The 18398-nt window shown below is 35.2% G+C and overlaps 2 protein-coding genes across 2 annotated transcripts; both read right to left on the bottom strand.

Annotated features, from left to right (window-relative positions):
• Nucleotides 1-307: 307 nt before the first annotated feature.
• Nucleotides 308-1774, bottom strand: LOC113507524 (the record flags this gene model as incomplete). Its single annotated transcript, XM_026890379.1, has 1 exon — nt 308-1774. A coding segment is annotated over exon 1 (1008 nt), but the record flags the coding sequence as incomplete, so codon positions are not given.
• Nucleotides 1775-14822: 13048 nt separating this feature from the next.
• On the bottom strand, nt 14823-15755 carry LOC113507523. The gene has a single exon (XM_026890378.1). It carries the CDS (start codon nt 15753-15755, stop codon nt 14823-14825), a length of 933 nt encoding a protein of 310 aa, XP_026746179.1.
• Nucleotides 15756-18398: the final 2643 nt, after the last annotated feature.

The raw sequence follows: 18398 nt of genomic DNA, 5'->3' as shown, positions 1-18398 counted from the left end.
CGTTGATCAAGTGTATTGCCGCATTCATTTCTCCCACACTGGCCTGTGAGTAAAGCTACAAGTCGTCAGCATATAGATGATACGAACACTGAAGATGTTGAGTTAAAAGATTAATGAAGATAGAGAAAAGTAATGGAGAAATAATGTCGCCTTGGGGAACACCGGAACTCAGCTCGCACCATTTCAATGAGGACTCACCGACGCGAACTGATTGCCGATGACCCCCAAGATATAAAGAAAACCAATTAAGGGCTTCAGATGGCATCATAAGGGTATCCAGGATAGACAGGAGAATGTCATGACTCACGGTATTGAAGGCGTTTGACAAGTCAACCAGAGCTATGACAGTAGCTTTAGCATCCTCCATGCCCGCCGCAATATCGTGGGTCACTTTGAGCAGCGCAGAGGTTGTGCTGTGGCCAGGCCTGAAACCAGACTGCAGTGGGTTTAACAGGTTGTACCGAGAGATGTGTTTGTACAATTGGCTATGGACACAATCTTCCAGCACCGTGGATAGGAATGGGATAATGGAAGTGGGACGAAAATGACTGGGTAGGGTGGGATTGAGGACTTTAGGTAAGGGTATGACGTGTGCCATACGCCATTGTTCAGGAAATTGACCGGTGTAAACGGAAAAAATTATAATATGGCAAATTGGAGAGAGTAGGAATTCTAGGATGGAAGTGATCATTCGGCGGCTGATAGCGTCAGCCCCTATGGCGTTGGATTTGAAGGAGAGGATAGCCTTTTTGACGTCATCTTCGGCAACTGAGGAAAATGAAAACTGTGGAATATTAGGCCGCATCAACTCTGACAATTGAGATAAGCTGCGGCTCTTGACTTGGTGATCCATGGGAGAGGAGGTGGTAAAAAATGTATTTATATCATCCAAGCCAAGAGTGAAGTGAGAGCTCTGGTTCCTCATCCTACCAATGCCTAGAGAACCGAGGAACTTCCAGACATCGCCAGGGGAGGAAGAAGATATATTGTTGAGAATGTGCTGGCGTTTGGCGTTACGTATCACCTGGTTACACTTATTCCTTGCAGCTTTAAACAGGCGCCAGTTTTCTTCACAGCGATCCCTCCTAAACCTGCGAAACAACTTATCCCGACGACGCATCATCATTTGAACTCCCCTGGTCATCCACGGGGCAGGCAGACGTTTAATTTTCACTTTGCGGACCGGGGCATGCTTGTCGTACAACTCCCTAATTGAGTTGCAAAGTATATTTATTTTACTATCAATGTTGGGAGCATTACACAACTCGTCCCAATTTAATTTAAACGCATCCCTATGCAATACCTCCGCATCCATACGAGCAAAAGATCGCAAGTGCAGTACCTAGGATGGGGTTTAGGCGGTTTAAGGATGTATGATAGGAAGATGAGGTCGTGGTGTGAAAAACCAGGGGCAGGATGTTGTCCGGAGGCTAAGACCAAGGAAGGAGTCGAGGGCAGGATTAGATCAAGCCACGTATCATGTCGGTTGATGTTGTGGTGAGTGGCTTGAAGGGGAAGAACATGAAGACTGGAGGAACTGATGATTTGGAGGAGTTTACGGGAGCGAGATGACTTTTGGGAAAGGAGATCTGTGTTGAAATCGCCCATGACGATAACGTGCGAGTACTCAGACCCTATAGATTCCAGCACCGGTTCGATTCTGGAGAAATAGTCCACTGATGGAGGACAGTAGACGACGCCAAGGACAAGTTTAACCTCTTTGTCATAGACCTCAAGAAAGAGGAATTTGGCCGAAGCAGAGTTAGTCAGAGAAGTGGCGAGAATCTTAAAAGGGAACTCGCTTCTGAGGTAGATCGCGACACCGCCGCCTCTTTTCTCAGTGCGGTCGTTCCTAATGAGAACGAAGCCAGGAAGGGGGTAAGTAGTCGAAAGAAGATGAGGTTTGAGCCATGTCTCCGAAATCAGGATGGCATGAACGCCAGAGTTCGAAAAGGTATCGAGGAGGTCACTATAGTGACTAGGCACACTCTGCGCATTAATGTGGCATATGTTTATATTTTGTTGCTGAAATTGGCCTTCAAATTTATTACGCAACAACTCTCCCAAAGTCTCCGTCAGCGAAGAGAAGCTGTTCTTGAGCGAGGAACAAGCAGAATGAAACGAATCATCACCGGAAGACATGTAAAATATATATATGTCGTAGATGAGCATGAGAATAAATACCTAAATCATAATTAAAACCTCATTGGTGATAAATAGTTCGCAACCTCATTCATAAAACCTATGTATATAGTTACTGTTCGCGCCAATACTGGCTGGTTGTAAAATAGAAGCGCGGGTATATTTGAATTTAGAATAGTGGATTATAAGTTTTGAAGATGGTCGTGTTACTAAGTGATTATTGCGTAATATTAAAGTTAGTAATTGTTGAGACGTAATTGGTGATTGTGTTGTTAATATTGTGAATAGTGTAAAGTAACTAAAAAATGTGTAATGATGGACAGCGCAAGGCCGGGGAGTTTGTTGCGCCGTTTGTTCTCTCCAGCGCGCTTAGCAAGCGGTGATGGGCGGACGTTGTTGGGAATATGTCCAGATAGGGTTAGTATTAAACAATAATGAGATAATGAGGCGTGAATGTGTGTTTATTGAATACCTTATCCCGATGTCTGCTATCCTGACAATAGAGAGTCCCCCCCAAAAGAGAGCCACGCCGACATATATGGAAAGTAAGACCTTTTTCACTTCCTTTAAATTAAATACGCGCGCGTTCATCTTTGACGTTTTGTCAAAGGATAGTTTTTAATGGTGGCAGCACTGCTCTTAATATGGTTTCTCTCTAGCTTGTGCAATTAAAGGTGCAGCATTGTAAAATAAAATATTAATTGAAGCAATAGCATTTAACGTTGTTTCTTTTTTACAGGTTAGTAAATGTTATTAATTAATGTGTACTGTGTAGCTAAACATGGATTTTGAAGTACTTACCTCACTTGTAATTTTGATTTTATAACCAAAAATGAATTACTTTTTTTTAGAGCAACAACTTGGTTTTTGTTTCAATAATGAAGGAACTATCATATTACAAAACAACGTTAATTATAGCTGTTGACACCATGGAAAAGCTAAAATTTGAATTCATGGTAAAACAAAAGGAAGACCCGAAGACAAACATTTTATGCATAACCTCAATTACGGACGTCGAAAAAAACGTGTTTATTATTCCGGAACAATTACAGCCAGTCAAATTGCATGATGTTGTAATGAAAACCCAGGCCTTTTTGAAGGTCAAAACTACACTACAAAGGAGACATGAAAAAAGACAAGTTTGGATTTCATGAACGGAAGAGTTACGTGACACTTATATGGATGATGATGGGAATATGAAATTTAGAGGATATTGATTGGAACAGGCTACTCAAAAAATGCAAGAGCGAGTTCCTACGCGTGAAATGTCTATAGAAGCTTTGACAAAAATCTTGGAAAATTTTGCAGAATTGAAGAAGGAATCCAAACAATTTAATTTAAAGAAATTATCTGAAAAGTTTGTACTAGAAAAGTTCACAAAGAAAACTACAAGTGTTACACAGTGGATGGCCATCTTTGAAACTGAATGTGTTCGTATAGGTATTGGTGAGGACATTCAAAAAATTCAAGTGTTTCGTTTATTTTTAGATGATTCTTGTCAAGATTGGTATAATTCTATGCTTATTAAGTATACAATTGATTCTGAATGGTGTACGTGGAAAACAAGCTTTTGTGAGACATATGCAAGCAAGGGCTGGACACCCATAAAATATGCTATTTTATTTAAATACAGCCAGGGCTCGTTACTGGATTATGCTTTAAAGAAAGAGAGGCTTCTGTTAGAGGTAAATAAATGCATAGATAAACCTACTTTAATTGATTAAATTGCAACTGGGTTACTACATTTTATAGCTGATAAAATAGATAGAAACAAATTAAAAAATACAGAAGATTTGTTTAATAGTATACGAGGTTTAGAACATTTAATGAATAAAAAGATTGTGGAGAAAAAGGGAATCTTAGAGGGGGTAGAAACTAAGATTAAAGAAAATAAATTTAAGGAAAAAGCATGCAAAATCTGTGAAAAGGAAAAAAAAGGTACTCGATATCACCCAGAATCTGTATGTTGGTTTAAAAACAAAGATAACGATCGTTTTTAAAAAGAGTCCATTCGAAGTGTAAATAATTCCGAATTAGAAATGAGTTAAAATGAAATAGATCCAAAAAACTAGTAATACCACCATTAATCAAAATAAAATTAAAAAAAAAGGTTCCATAGAGACGCTGGGGGCTTATGATTCAGGATCTAATGTAAGTTTAATTAATTCAAGATTATTGTCCTTAATACCACCCCTGCGACATTAACAATAACGCAAAATTAAAAACGATTATTGGTGTAAAAAAGTCTAGAGGGATTGTCACTCTTAAGATTAAGATTTTAGATATTGAAGAAAATGCCAATGTTTTTGTCATAGATGAACAAAACTTTGATTACGATGTTTTGATTGGGTTGGATTGCATAAAATCCTATCAGCTTATTCAGAATGAAGACTTAACAATCACTCAAAAACAAAAGAAAGAGAAAAAGCAAAATAATGAAAATATTCATGGCTTTACAGGTGACAAAATACAAAACAAACAAAATTTCATTAATAATAATAATGATAATTGTAAAGTTAACTTCAATGAACACATAGAAGTAACAAACTTCAACATTTCAGTCAATCATTTAGACATTCAACAACAATCCAAAATAGATGAATTAGTATGTAAATAAAAATCATTATTTGCAAAAGATAAGTATGATGTGGGTACAGTGAAGGGCTATGAAGCACACATAGCTCTACTAGTAGATACATATTGCAGCAAAAGACCATATAGGTGCAACTATCTAGATAAGAAAAAGATAGAAGACCAAGTTTCAAAATTGTTAGAAAAAAAATTAGTTGAAGAGTCTTACAGTCCTTTTGCAGCTCCGGTTACATTAGCATATAAGAAGGAAGAAGGTAGAAAATGTCGACTGTGTATTGATTTTCGTGATTTAAATAAAATTGTGGTACCACAGTCGCAACCATTTCCATTTATAGAGGATTTAAGGATTAAGACACGAAATTGTAAATTCTTTTCGACATTAGACATAAATTCCGCTTTTTGGTCAATACCTTTAAAAGTAGAGGACAGGAAAAAAACTGCATGTTGTAACACAGGAAAACCATTTTCAATGGACCTGTCTACCGTATGGTTTAAAAACATCTCCAGCAATTTTCCAAAGAATACTAACAAGTACCTATTATTAGAAAACACAAATTATCAGACTTTACAGTAAATTTCATTGACGACATTTTGGTGTATTCTAAAACATTTAAAAAACATATAAAACACTTATCGTTATAAGCAATTTCAAAAGAGGGCTTCAGATTGAAATTCACTAAGTGTAACTTTGCACAAGACTCAGTGAAATACCTAGGTCACATTATACAAAATATACGGTGACTCCATTAAAGGATAATTTAATAACTATAATTAAACCGCGAAAAAATCCGTAAAAGTAGTTTCATTTCAAAGCTATAAAAGAATTTCCCGTTCCTAAAACAAAAAAAAATCATCATTGGCCTAGCCTTTTCCCAACTATGTTGGGGTCGGCTACCAGTCCAACCGGTTTCAGCTAAGTACCAGTGTTTTACAAGGAGCGACTGCCTATCTGACCTCCTCAACCCAGTTACCTGGGCAACACGATATCCCTTGGTTAGACTGGCCGCAGACTTTTTCAAGCTTCTGACTACCTGTAACGACTGTCAAAGATGTAGGAATAACAGCCGGGACCCACAATTTTACGTGCCTTCCGAAACACGGAGGAACTCGTTATGACAAAGATGGTCACCCATCTACAGACCAACCGCGTCAAGCATAGCTTAACCTGTGATCGAATCACTTATGCGACTATAGGTTAGCCACGAGCTCCTAAAACAAAAAAAATGTTCGACAATTTTTAGGTAAAATAAACTTCTATGGAAGATATATACCAAATATAGCAGTGTTATTAGATCCTTTAGTAGTAGGTAGGTAGGTAGTGTAGGTTATGAGCGACACATATCATGGAATAGAACGCCCAAAGGTGGCTGGTCGCTCGGCGGGTGCGCCTCGCAGCCGATAGTGGTAGAGAATGTTCAATATCCGATAATCGACTCGATCCATTTAGTCGAGTATTCTCACAGGCTTACCATGTGTAATTTGTGATTCGATTGATCAAAAAAGTTTATAAGTGAAGGCTATGAACGTATTTTACCATTCTGAGACATGAAGTTTATTAAACAATCCCAAACATTGAATGTAAACACTATCTGTGATGATATTCTCAAGACTCATGCTCGTCATAGTGAATTATTACCTAACATAGTACGTTGTATAATTTGTGGTCCGTCAAATTGTGGAAAAACTAATTTGCTTATTGGTCTTCTTATCCATGAAAATGGTTTAAAATTTCAAAATGTTTACGGTTATTCAAAACTTTGCACCAACTTAAGTATAGATTTCTGGAAAGTGTTTTACAACGAGTTCCAGGTATTTCATTTCAGAAATATCATGGAAATGAAGACGTTTTAAGTGTTCAGGATGCTAAACCGAACTCTGTCATAATATTTGATGACGTTGCATGTGAAAATCAAAGTAACATGCGAGATTACTTTGCAATGGGTCGACACAAAAATATCGATTGTTTTTATCTCAATCAAACGTATAGTAAAGTGCCAAAACAGTTAGTAAGAGACAACGCTAACCTTATCGTACTATTTAAGCAGGATGATATTAATCTGAAGCATATTTATGAAGAACACGTTAATACAGATATGACTTGGGCTCAGTTTCGTGAAATGTGTTCTAAAATTTGGAGTGAACCTTACAACTTTCTGGTAATAAATAAAGATTGCCCTAAAAATAATGGATGTTATAGAAATAAGTTTGACACATTTGTCGTCTTTGAATAAGAAAATGATATATATTTAAGACTCCTGACTTGTTACCTTATTACTCCTTTAACAACTCTTATGAGATAACCATACATTTATCAACGATGGAAAAATCATTGAAAAGACAAATAGTAGATGCTTCAGCGACTGTAAAGAAAAAAGTACGCGCCATGAGAGAGATTGAGATTGGCAATAAGCAAGCATTAGAAACGGTTTTTAAACCTATAACCGAATCACTTAATTTACTAACCAACACCAGTAATGAAACTACTTCTAATGAAAATGGAAAAATCCTGGAAAACAGTCATACATTAAACAATGAAGCCTCTAGTAGCAGAAAGTACGAAGACAGCAGTGATGAAAATGAAATCGACAGTGAATCTTCATTTCAATCCATGGGTGATAAGAACGAAGAATGTGATACATCATCTTGGTCCCTATCTCCTGAAGCACTACATGATGTACCATTCAGTGTTCGGATAGAGCGTGGAAAACTTATGTTAGGTTCAGTTAGCATTACGATTGGTGACGATTTTGTTACAGCGGGTCGCAAATATCGTAATACACCCGGTTTGAGACAGTTGCTGCTAAAAAAAGATGTAGACTTGAGTATAGTGACAGATAATGATATGCAACATTACAAGTTCATGCTGCTCGATACAAATGCACATCGTCGAGATTTTGAACCAAACAAACCCATCAAAAGTAGCAAAGGACAAATATATTTGCAAATTATTAAACCTCTTTTCAAATTACAAAGTACAAATCAGATCTATAATCAACCAAAGGGAAATGGACTACCCTTGACAAAAGTGTGGAGAAAAAACGTAGATTATGTTTATTGGGACAAACCAAACGAACTAGTGGATAGATTAAAACTTTTGATTGCTTCACGAGACGCTGGCAACACTGGGCTGGACAATGAAATAACCTCCATCATTGAAGAATTACGTGAAAGTAAGGTTATCAGTTAATAAATATCTTCCATCCTCTGCATACGTTTCATTTTACTGTTAACCCTTCAATAAAAGCATACTAATACTACTACATTTAAAATGAATATAAACAAATTTGGTCATTACATTCATAAAAGAATGCGATTGACAGAATTATTCGAGTGTAATGATAATTCATTGACAAAAACAGAAAATGGTGAATTCGATTTGAAAGCTGCGACGTTAAGAGGTGTCAGAACTCCTGTAGAGCCAGATGACGCCGTAAATAAGGTCTATGTCGATCAATTCATGACAAAAATAACAAAAGATTTACATAAAGCCATGCTGTTAATGCAAGCTCGAATTATGGACGATGTACAAAATACTTTAAAAGCGAAGATATATGAAGTTTCCATTCATTTAGAAGAAAAGTTTTACACAAAAACAGCTGTAGATAACTTATTAGCACCTAAAAAGTCATCATAATGTCCAAACAAGAAATTGTAAATGAAATCCATAAAGCAGCGAGAAAAAAAATTAATCGACGATCTGTCATTTTAAAAGGGATTGATGATTTGTGGCAAGCTGATCTAATGGACATGCAAAATTTAAGAAAATACAACAAAGGTTACAATTACATATTATTGGTGATTGATTGTTTCTCAAAATACGCCTGGGCCGCGCCGCTCAAATCGAAAAATAAAATTGATGTTACTGCTGCATTTGAGAACATACTCAATAAAAGTCAACGGCAAACCAGTTAATTTACAAACAGATTCAGGAACAGAGTTTTATAATACTTCATTCCAAATGCTCATGAAAAAGTTTAATATTAACCATTACTCGACCTTTTCTACAAAGAAAGCTTCAATTGTAGAGCGTTTGATAAAAACTATTAAAAATAAATTGTATAAGTGTTTTAGTATGAACGGAAACTACAAGTGGTATGTAACGGTGTTACAAGATACGTTGAAAATGTATAACAACACAAAGCACCGTACTATTAAATGCAAACCTGTTGAAGTAAATAAATGCAATGAGTTAAACGTAAAAGACAATATAAAAAGAACATATAAGCACATATCTTTTCGTTGCGTACCAAAGTTCAAAGTTGGTGACAGTGTTCGCATTAGTAAATACAAGCATGTTTTTAAAAAGGGATATACTCCTAACTGGTCAACTGAAATATTTACCATAAAAAAAGTTAACTATACCACACCCACAACGTATCACATAGAAGATCAACGAAAACAAGCTATTTTAGGAACTTTTTATGAACCGGAACTTCAAAAAACATATTTCCCAAGCGTTTATTTGATAGAAAAAGATTTAAAAAGAAAAGGAAATAAATTGTTTGTGAAATGGTCAGGTTTAAGTAACGCAGAAAATAGTTGGATCAACAGAGCTGCGATAGTGAATTGATAAAAGTAGATATCAAATCAGTCATATAAACATTATTATTTCTTTCATTTTGCTTTGAACGATGCAAGGTGGTGGACTAGTTAATAGTGTGATTAATAATTTACCCTTTGAACTTCATTTGCCTGGTTACAATTATTGTGGACCAGGTACTAAACTTCAAAAACGTTTACTACGTGGAGATCGAGGCGTAAACAAGTTAGACGAAGCTTGTATGCATCACGATATTGCATACAGATTTACCTAATCGACACAAAGCCGATTTACAAGTGGTAAACATGGCTAAACAAAGACTTAGGTCTAAGGATGCAGGAAAAGGGGAAAAACTTAGCTCATGGTTAGTGAGCAAAGTCATGAAAGCCAAAATAAAGTCTGGTGCAGGAATTAAAACGTTTAACAGCTTTGTGTCGAAAATGAGATCAAAAATTAGAAAACTAAAACACAAGGACAATAAGGCTCTTATAAACGCCGCTTACTTGGCTGCAAGAAAAATATTTCCTTGCGTACAGAAAGTACGAGTTCCTCGGGTCATACCCATACCATCCCAATTTTTGCTGCTTTATCGGCATTAGGATCTTAAGCGGGTGGTGCTGCTGGCATCGCAAAAACTGTTAACGATTATAGAACAGCTCGAGAAAATTTACAAGAAACTGAACGACACAATAAAACTATGGAAGCATTAGCTATAGGAAAAGGGTTGTACATTAAACCACATAAAAATGGTACAGGTTTGTTTATAAATTCATCAAAAAACTGATAAGAGAGCTACCTAATCGTCCATTAACTGATATCGATATCAAAAAGCACTCACGCGACTTGCCATACTTTCGAGTAGTTTACATGAAAGATCAGCTAACGAGAAAACCAAAACAGGTTGAATGTGCTATTGTGAATTTGGACAATTCAAAAAATGAAGGAACGCATTGGGTAGCTTATGTTAAATTTAATAATTATTGTGAATATTTTGACAGCTTTGGTGATTTAAAACCGCCTCTCGAATTGATACGGTGCTTAAAAAACTATAATATTTTTTACAACTACACAAGATACCAAAAATTCAATTCTGTGAATTGTGGACACTTATGTTTAGAATATCTAAGGATTTTTTGGAAAAATAAACGTGTATAAATTAATATGTTATTCTTTCATTTTTATCATTCTCAAGATGTCCCTCACTTTGTCAATAACTGGAAACTTATCAGATTTGTCTACATGCTATCCAAACAAATTACAATTAAACGGTCAGTACGAATGCGCATTATTGCATTTCTCAACGTTTAATTCTATTCCAAATATTGATAAAAAGAACAATAAGTTCTACTATGGATCCAAGGAAGTAATTGAAATACCCGAAGGAACTTATGAACTTCAAGATATTAGTGATTATATTAAATCCAAAATACAAAATGCTTCGATAAAACTACAGTGCAATAACAATACTCTAAAAAAATAAAATAAAAATAACCTTTATTGCAACCAAAACACACATACACAATAATCTTAAACCGATAATACAATTCCCCAAGCACTGGTCTGAGTGAACACTAACGTCTAAACTAGGCCGAGCCTGTATCTTAGACGCTAGTACTTCCCATGAAACAACACACGAACATGTACATTACTCCGTTATTTCAACAGTAGTTTTTACTTTAATCGAATATTCTTAATTAACTTAATCATACAAACTTTTACAATTTGTATTTGTGGGTAAAAATATAAAAACAAGTTCTTTATAACTTAATCATAGTACAGTGAGGAGTTATTTTAACAACCTGTATTTTTCAATAATACCGTCATTTTTACAACAAACACACAAACAACGTATATTGAACACAAAGACTATGAACTTCGGCACATTTATTTTTAATACAATAATGAGTAAGATAGTTACATGAGTAAGTATATGAAATGCGAATGTTTGAATTAAATATTAGTAGATTAATTTAAAGTAATTTTGCTATTATAAAAATTATTTGCTTTTATTAAAATATTTAAAAAAATTATTATTATATGTTTTTTTTTTAATATTAGAAGAGCATGAATTTGTTTTGATACAATAAATGTTACTAAAGTACCTAATACAAAGAAAAAGGTTAAATTTTAGGAAAACAGTTTATGCTTATGTATTTGTAGGTAAAAAAAATGTATGCTCAAAAGTTCACAATAGTGTATATTCCAACTTTATTTGATTGGTAAAAATATATTGATTGATAATTATGTATACTGATTTAACTATAGTGATACGTGATACTGATAGTGAACATCCTAGCGCATGAGTATTGTAATTTTTATTTAAAAGGAAAACTAAGGTATTTAAAGGTATGCTGGGTCTGGGTACAGAATTTCGATAAATTAAATCACTTTAGAGTTACGAGTAAGTTTTCCACATCTTCATACGTTTGTGATTGCAGCCATTTCATTAAAGTTTTTTTACAAGAGTGATTGTTTAGTGGAAATATTTTAAGAATTTTATTTATTTTATTATATAGCATTGGTCCCAGATAGCATTGGAACTTCTCCGAAAAGACTGTTTTATAAAAATCAGTTTTGCAGACCCTATCACTACGCCTAGCCGTCGATTTTCGAGAGAACACCAGTTTTCGGTGTTGAGACATTATAGTCTCCTTTATAAATAATTGCCTTACTGTTAAGACATTCCATTTAGCGTACAGATCTGCTGTGGGATATCTAAATGGCTTAAACTTCATCACTTTAAGGAGTGCACGTTGAGCCCGTTCCAATTTGATCAAATGAGTTTTGCGCGCTCCGCCCCAAGACGTGATACAATATGATAATATAGACTGAGCTAAAGCATAATATACAGTTTTAAGAAGGTTCTCATCGGCCACATGCCTTAGCTTTTTAAAGATATATATCAACTTTCTAGTTCTCCCAGCGAGTAGGTCAATGTACGGACACCATGTTAATTTCTCATCTAGAAGAATACCAAGGTACTTAATTGTCTTCACTCTATCCAAGCACTTGCAAGAGCATGTATTCAAAGCTGAGTTTTGGCAGGAGTGGAATTGAATTTTAAAAGAATTTGCTGTTTTGAGTGTTTTTTCGGTATTAGCAAAAATTATGTACTTTGATTTTGAAATGTTTAAGGTGAGTAAATTTTGATTTAGATAATTTGCAACTGTTTTAAGTCCTGTTTCAGCAATCATCATTGTTTCTTCCCATGTTTTCCCATGAAAAATTAACGCAGTGTCATCGGCAAATGTAAATATTTTACAATTATGTAGTGCTAGATTACATAAACTATTAATATAAATAAGGAAAAGTGTTGGGCCGAGCACACTGCCCTGGGGTACGCCATAGGTGACAGGGGTGTCGCTACTGTAAAGACTGTTAATAGTAACCCTTTGGAATCTACTCTGTAAATAATCGCTAAATAAATTAAGCGTTTTGTCTCTAATTCCAATTTTTTCCATTTTGTTAATAAGCAGAGGGATAGAGACCGTGTCAAAAGCCTTTGTGAGGTCCAGAAAGACTCCAACGCATTTTTCTTTCCTATCAATGTGACCGGCAACCTCATTGACAAGATCAGAAACCGCGTGCGCTGTCGATCTGCCCCGTCTAAAACCGTATTGGTTTTGGGCTAGGATGTTTTGTTTTTCAAGGTATGAAAGCAGCCTCTTGTTCATAATTTTTTCTAAGATTTTAGACAGGACAGGTAAGACTGATATTGGCCGATAGTTGGAGACACAGTCTCTATCCCCTGCCTTGTGAATGGGATGGATAACAGATCTTTTGAAACAATCGGGAAATACACCATTACTTATAGCCTGGTTAATAATATACGTTAACGGTGGAACGATTTCGTCCTTAGCCATCTTAATAATCTTAGTTGAGATCCCATCCCACCCCACAGCACAGTCTGTTTTCAATCCCTCAATTAAAGACCTAACTTCTTCTTCAGTAGTTTCAAGCATAACCATAGAGTTTAGGGGTGTCACTGTTGAATCAATAGTAGAATGGGTTCCACAAGGCGTGATATTTTCTGCAAGCTCTTTGCCAATGTTAGCAAAATATGTGTTAATCCTCTCCAATGCAGTTAGAGGGGTGTCTGCTATTTTTAATAAATCCGATGCTGATGATTTAATATTATCTCTATTAGTAATGGAATTTATTATTTTCCATTTCTTTTTTGGATCTTTAGCGTTTTGATTCAATTCATTTTTGTGGAAGTTTTGTTTTAATCGTTTTAGTAGATCATTACAATAATTTCTATACCTATTGTAAGTTAAGTTGAGTATCACATTTGTGGGTTCTTTTTTGCATCTTAGGTGCATGCGATCACGATTAGCAATGCATCGAATCAAACCTGGAGTTATCCACGGCTTAATGCAGCGTAATTTTCTCGGGGTAATTAACGTAAGTGTATTACTCATAATTGATTTATTAAAAAAATTAATTAACTGTTCAGCGGAAATATTTACATCATGTGAATTGACAAGATGATTTAGGTCATGGGAATGAATGTCAGTAAGGATACCTTCGTAATTGATTTTACGGTAAGTAGTAATTTTTTTAGTTGATGGTTGCTTGTCCAGCAGAAGGCACGAAAGTACAGGAGAATGGTCAGTAGAGAATGACTGTAGAACAAGCGAGACCGTAGGAAACTTTGATTTAACCATAACATGGTCAAGACAATTATTTTCCCTGGTTGGAAATAAGTGACCTGGCAAAAAGCCGTGGAAAGCCAGAAGATTTAAATAATCTGTGGAGTTCCTATCTGTGTTATTCTCTTTTATATCGATATTCAGATCACCTGTAATAACTACATTGCAGTGATTACTGTACCTACTTAGAACAGTATCCAAAGAATTTATGAAATTATCTGTATTAGGTTGGGATGGTGATCTATAGATTCCTATTACAACTAGCTTATCTTGCACCTCTATTATCAGACAAGTGGCATTAATTAAAGATACTTCCTTTACTGAACAGACAAGTCCCTCCTTTACATATGCTACGATTCCATCATTTTGATTGCTATTATTTTTTGTAAAGTAAGTTTCAAAGTTCATTAATGATGGAAAATATGCAGCTTTAGCATTCCAAGATTCTGTCAAGATAATTATATCACATGAAATTTTTATCCTAGATAGCAAAACCTCAAATTGGGAAAAATTTTTCGTGATGCTCCTAATGTTTTGAGTTAGTATCTTTAAGCTGTAGTTAGAAGATAAGTCTGATGATAAATGTGATTCACATGATTCTGGGCTACATAAAAATGATGACCCAGCAGAAACATTGTCAAGGTTATTGACTATGTTATTGTTATTTGTGCAATCGAATTTTGATGTAAAGTTATACGTGGCACAAAATTAAAGCGCTTAAGTTTGTTTGGATGAGATAGAAGTTGGCTACGAAATATAATAAGAACATTGCAATCATTCAAAATAGGCTGGAATACACATCGCAAAAAGTACCAAGGCAAACAAAACACTACAAAAAGAAATTCAACATAAGATAAGAATTAAAGTAGAAGGTAGGTGAATATAACTGACCCTAGTCATAGTTGGTTTCTGAGAGCAGTGAGTTGCGTCTCGTCCTTAACTTCAATGCGGGCTGCTTGTTCATCCTTGCGAAGATATATTTTTCCATTTTTTGTCCAGCAAAACTTGTATTCCTTGGTTTTTGCTATGTCCCTTGCTAAGAAAAACAAACGCCGGCCTTTGGCTGTGAGTGCTTCAGATATATAAATTGGGGTCGATTGACCCTTAATTCCGATAACATTAGAATTTAGGCGTTGGTCTGGGTGCTCTTTGTTATATGATTTCACTCTTTGAATGATTTCAGTTTTTAATATGGTAGAAGTTAGATCAGCGATTATTGTACCTTTACCGGACTTTGTGTTTATGCGAAAAACATCCCTAATAGCTGTATGAGGTATAGCTACATTTAGCACTTTGCATGTGTTCTGGACAATATTGCACAAATCTGATTTAGTTTCCGTTTCGGATGTTAGTGGTACATTTCTGATTTCAATAGAAGAAGATTTCTCCGAGAGAAGAGAGCTCCTCTGCATATCTTCTATTGTTGTTTCTAGTGTTACAATCTTCAATAAATGCTGCTTTCGTTCATTTTCCAGACTTTCTACCTTCTTTAAAACTTCTTCATATTGTTTGGTCAGTATAGCAAAATTTTTCTCCATATCTTCATTGCTCTTCTTAATTTCCATATTCTGCATCTTTACATCCGCAATTTCTGATATGAGTTTATTCAATTTCGATTCAAACATACTTTCTTGCTTTTTCTCCGATTCTATAAACATTGCTTTTATTTCTTCTTTAAGAGTTAAAAATTTTTCTTCGCTGGATTCTCTTTGTCTTTTGTGACGTTGGGATACAAAAGACGGAGCAGATTCAATAGTAGCAGGAACAGCGTCCGAATCAGAAGTTTGCTGTGAGCCGCTGCCGGTCGGTGAACGTACTACTCTGGGCATGTCGACTTGATTTTCTGTATCGAAGGTTCACAGTTTATGTAGTCACACTCGTTTGCTCCACTGACGTCTCACTCTAACCGTGCTGTATCGCTCGCACATAAACTCTTCGCTGTTGCTGCGTGCCTAGTACTTCACTTTATTTAATACGTCTGAATTTATTTAAATAAAACAATAATTTAACAATTTTTGAGTAAGTGTACACGTCCAAACGTTTGAGCGGTCGAAGGGGGAATCCAAAAATCTAAAAACTACAATACTCTGTTCAAAAGATATAAACTTCGATAAGGAAGACACTTTTCGAAATCTACTAGGGTATGATAAGCAGATCTTGAAAGGTAATAAATTGCATGTCTCACAGTTCCCAGTTAACATTTTACCAACAACCGTGATCAGGATTGAATGTGATATTGTCAGTAGTTCGTACATAAACGGAGAGCCCAGTCACATTATCCACGAATTTGCACTCAACGTGCCACCAGGATATAGAATCATAGAATCCTAAAAACGCAATATACTTTCCGATTAACCAAAACAACATAAGCTGCATACATATACGGTTACTGGACATAAACAATCAACTAATAAATTTACGCGGTGAAGAAGTACAGCTATATTTACATCTAAGAAGAAAAAATGATTGAATATAATAAATATATATATCATCCAGAAAAAATCCTCAGTTTACATCAAGCTCCCAGTCACATAAGATCTAGCTCGAGGAAAATAATAAAATTAACAAGAGAAAATAAAGCATTTCTTAAAGCAATCGGTTTACTAAAATGAATATCTTAGATGTTTTATCTGCACCAACCTACGACAATACTGTTGAAGGCATCGAATACCATTCATATAAACCGTACGTGACTAGTTTTAACAGGAATGACGAGATACGCATACCTATCAACCAACAGGACTTGTATGTACTACCGTCAGCAAGCACTTTGTATTTGGAAGGAACCATAGTTGTTAATAAAAAGGATTCAAAAGAAGCCGCGAGCAGTGTAAATTTTACTAATAATGCTCTACTCTATCTTTTCCAAGATATAAGGTACGAATTAAATGGCGTGGAGATTGATAAAATAAAAAATGCGGGAGTTACTACCACCATGAAATCATTAATATCGATGAATGAGAGTGAATCAAAGCTATCTCACGCATGGGACTGGAACATTAATGGTATAAAAAATATTAATGGAGGTAATTTTTCCGTTTCTATACCACTATGTAACATACTTGGTTTTGCTGAAGATTTTAAGAAAATTGTCATAAATAGTAGACATGAACTGAGAAGTAACACGAACTTAAATGCAGTGAAACTGAATACTGGTGAAGTAATTGACGACATAAAGATCAATAAAATTATATGGCGTGTACCGCATGTTAAAGTATCGGACAAAGAAAAAATAAGTTTGTTAAAATTGTTAGAAAAAGATCGACCTCTTCAGATGATATTTAGAAATTGGGATTTATACGAATACCTAGCTCTACCAAAAACTACGAAACACACCGGGGGGCTTAGACAAAGTAACATCGCTTTGTAGCGAAACGATACCGAATTTCGACATCGTCTGTGAGATAACGACAAACATTTCCTAGCCAATGTAACTCCGTTGTCGTGATCGTTGTGACGAATCGATCATTCGTTAAAAACCAAAATATTGTTTATGGTATCGAAAATTTTGCTGTCACTGCAGCTGTCAGTTCAAATTGTTTAAATCCGCGAATTTTTTGTTTGTTTTAAAATTAGTAAAAACTAAGTGTAGCATTGCTTTCATAGAAAAGTTTTCAAGCAAAAACAGTATTCTGACGGTGGTAAGTGAAGTGAGGAGTGTTATTACTTATAGATCGTCTGCACAACTTAATTATACAGGGTTATTGGTAAAACATTAACAACCTCTCAGGACTATATTACTAACATCATGAACAACAACTTTTGTTCTATGACTTTTTATAAAACATAATACATTCATCAAAAACAAAGCTTCAATATTTCGTTGTCTTATCTAACACGTTTCAACTCTGTATTTTATTGTAGGTACCACAACACCACTCGTAGGTAGTAATAATTCTAACTAGCTACGCTACGATTTCCCGCCTTTTTACGTAAAAGCCAAATAATACCTAGGTACAATCGGACATTTGTTACATGGGAATGACCTTGATCTTTCACACAGTACCTACGTACTAACACCTTAATAAAAACAAACTATTAACTAGGTACCGTATGTGACGTATTTTTCTTGTCAAATTGTAACTGGTTATCACTTGATAAAAGTAATTGTTTGTAGGTACCGAATACTGAATCCACTCTCCCTTCATACTTATCCAGGCTTAGGACTGGCTACATTAAAAAATAAAATAAGAACAAATTCTATGTAGGTACTTAAATTACATATGCAATGTGACGAAAGTTATGTTGAACATTCTTCAACTTAAAACTATTCATCCATTTTTATTTTTAAATGTAGGCGTATTTAAAAAGTGGAATCAACATATTTACAGTAATTGATTTAATGATAATTAGATATTTCAAATCAATATTTATAAATTATTATTACCTCTCAAGTTCAAGTCTCGCGGGTGTCGGTGAGTATCGCGCACATAACGTTCAAAATAGTCACCTTCACAACCAACACATAGTCC

The sequence above is a fragment of the Trichoplusia ni genome, unplaced genomic scaffold, assembly GCF_003590095.1.
Source record: "Trichoplusia ni isolate ovarian cell line Hi5 unplaced genomic scaffold, tn1 tig00002305, whole genome shotgun sequence".
Classification (NCBI taxonomy): Eukaryota; Metazoa; Arthropoda; class Insecta; order Lepidoptera; family Noctuidae; genus Trichoplusia; species Trichoplusia ni.
This window is presented reverse-complemented; position numbering and strand designations above follow the sequence as displayed.

What these genes read in the sequence shown, in the direction of transcription:
- LOC113507523 (XM_026890378.1), bottom strand. Translation starts at nt 15,755, where the DNA reads ATGCCCAGAGTAGTACGTTCACCGACCGGCAGCGGCTCACAGCAAACT.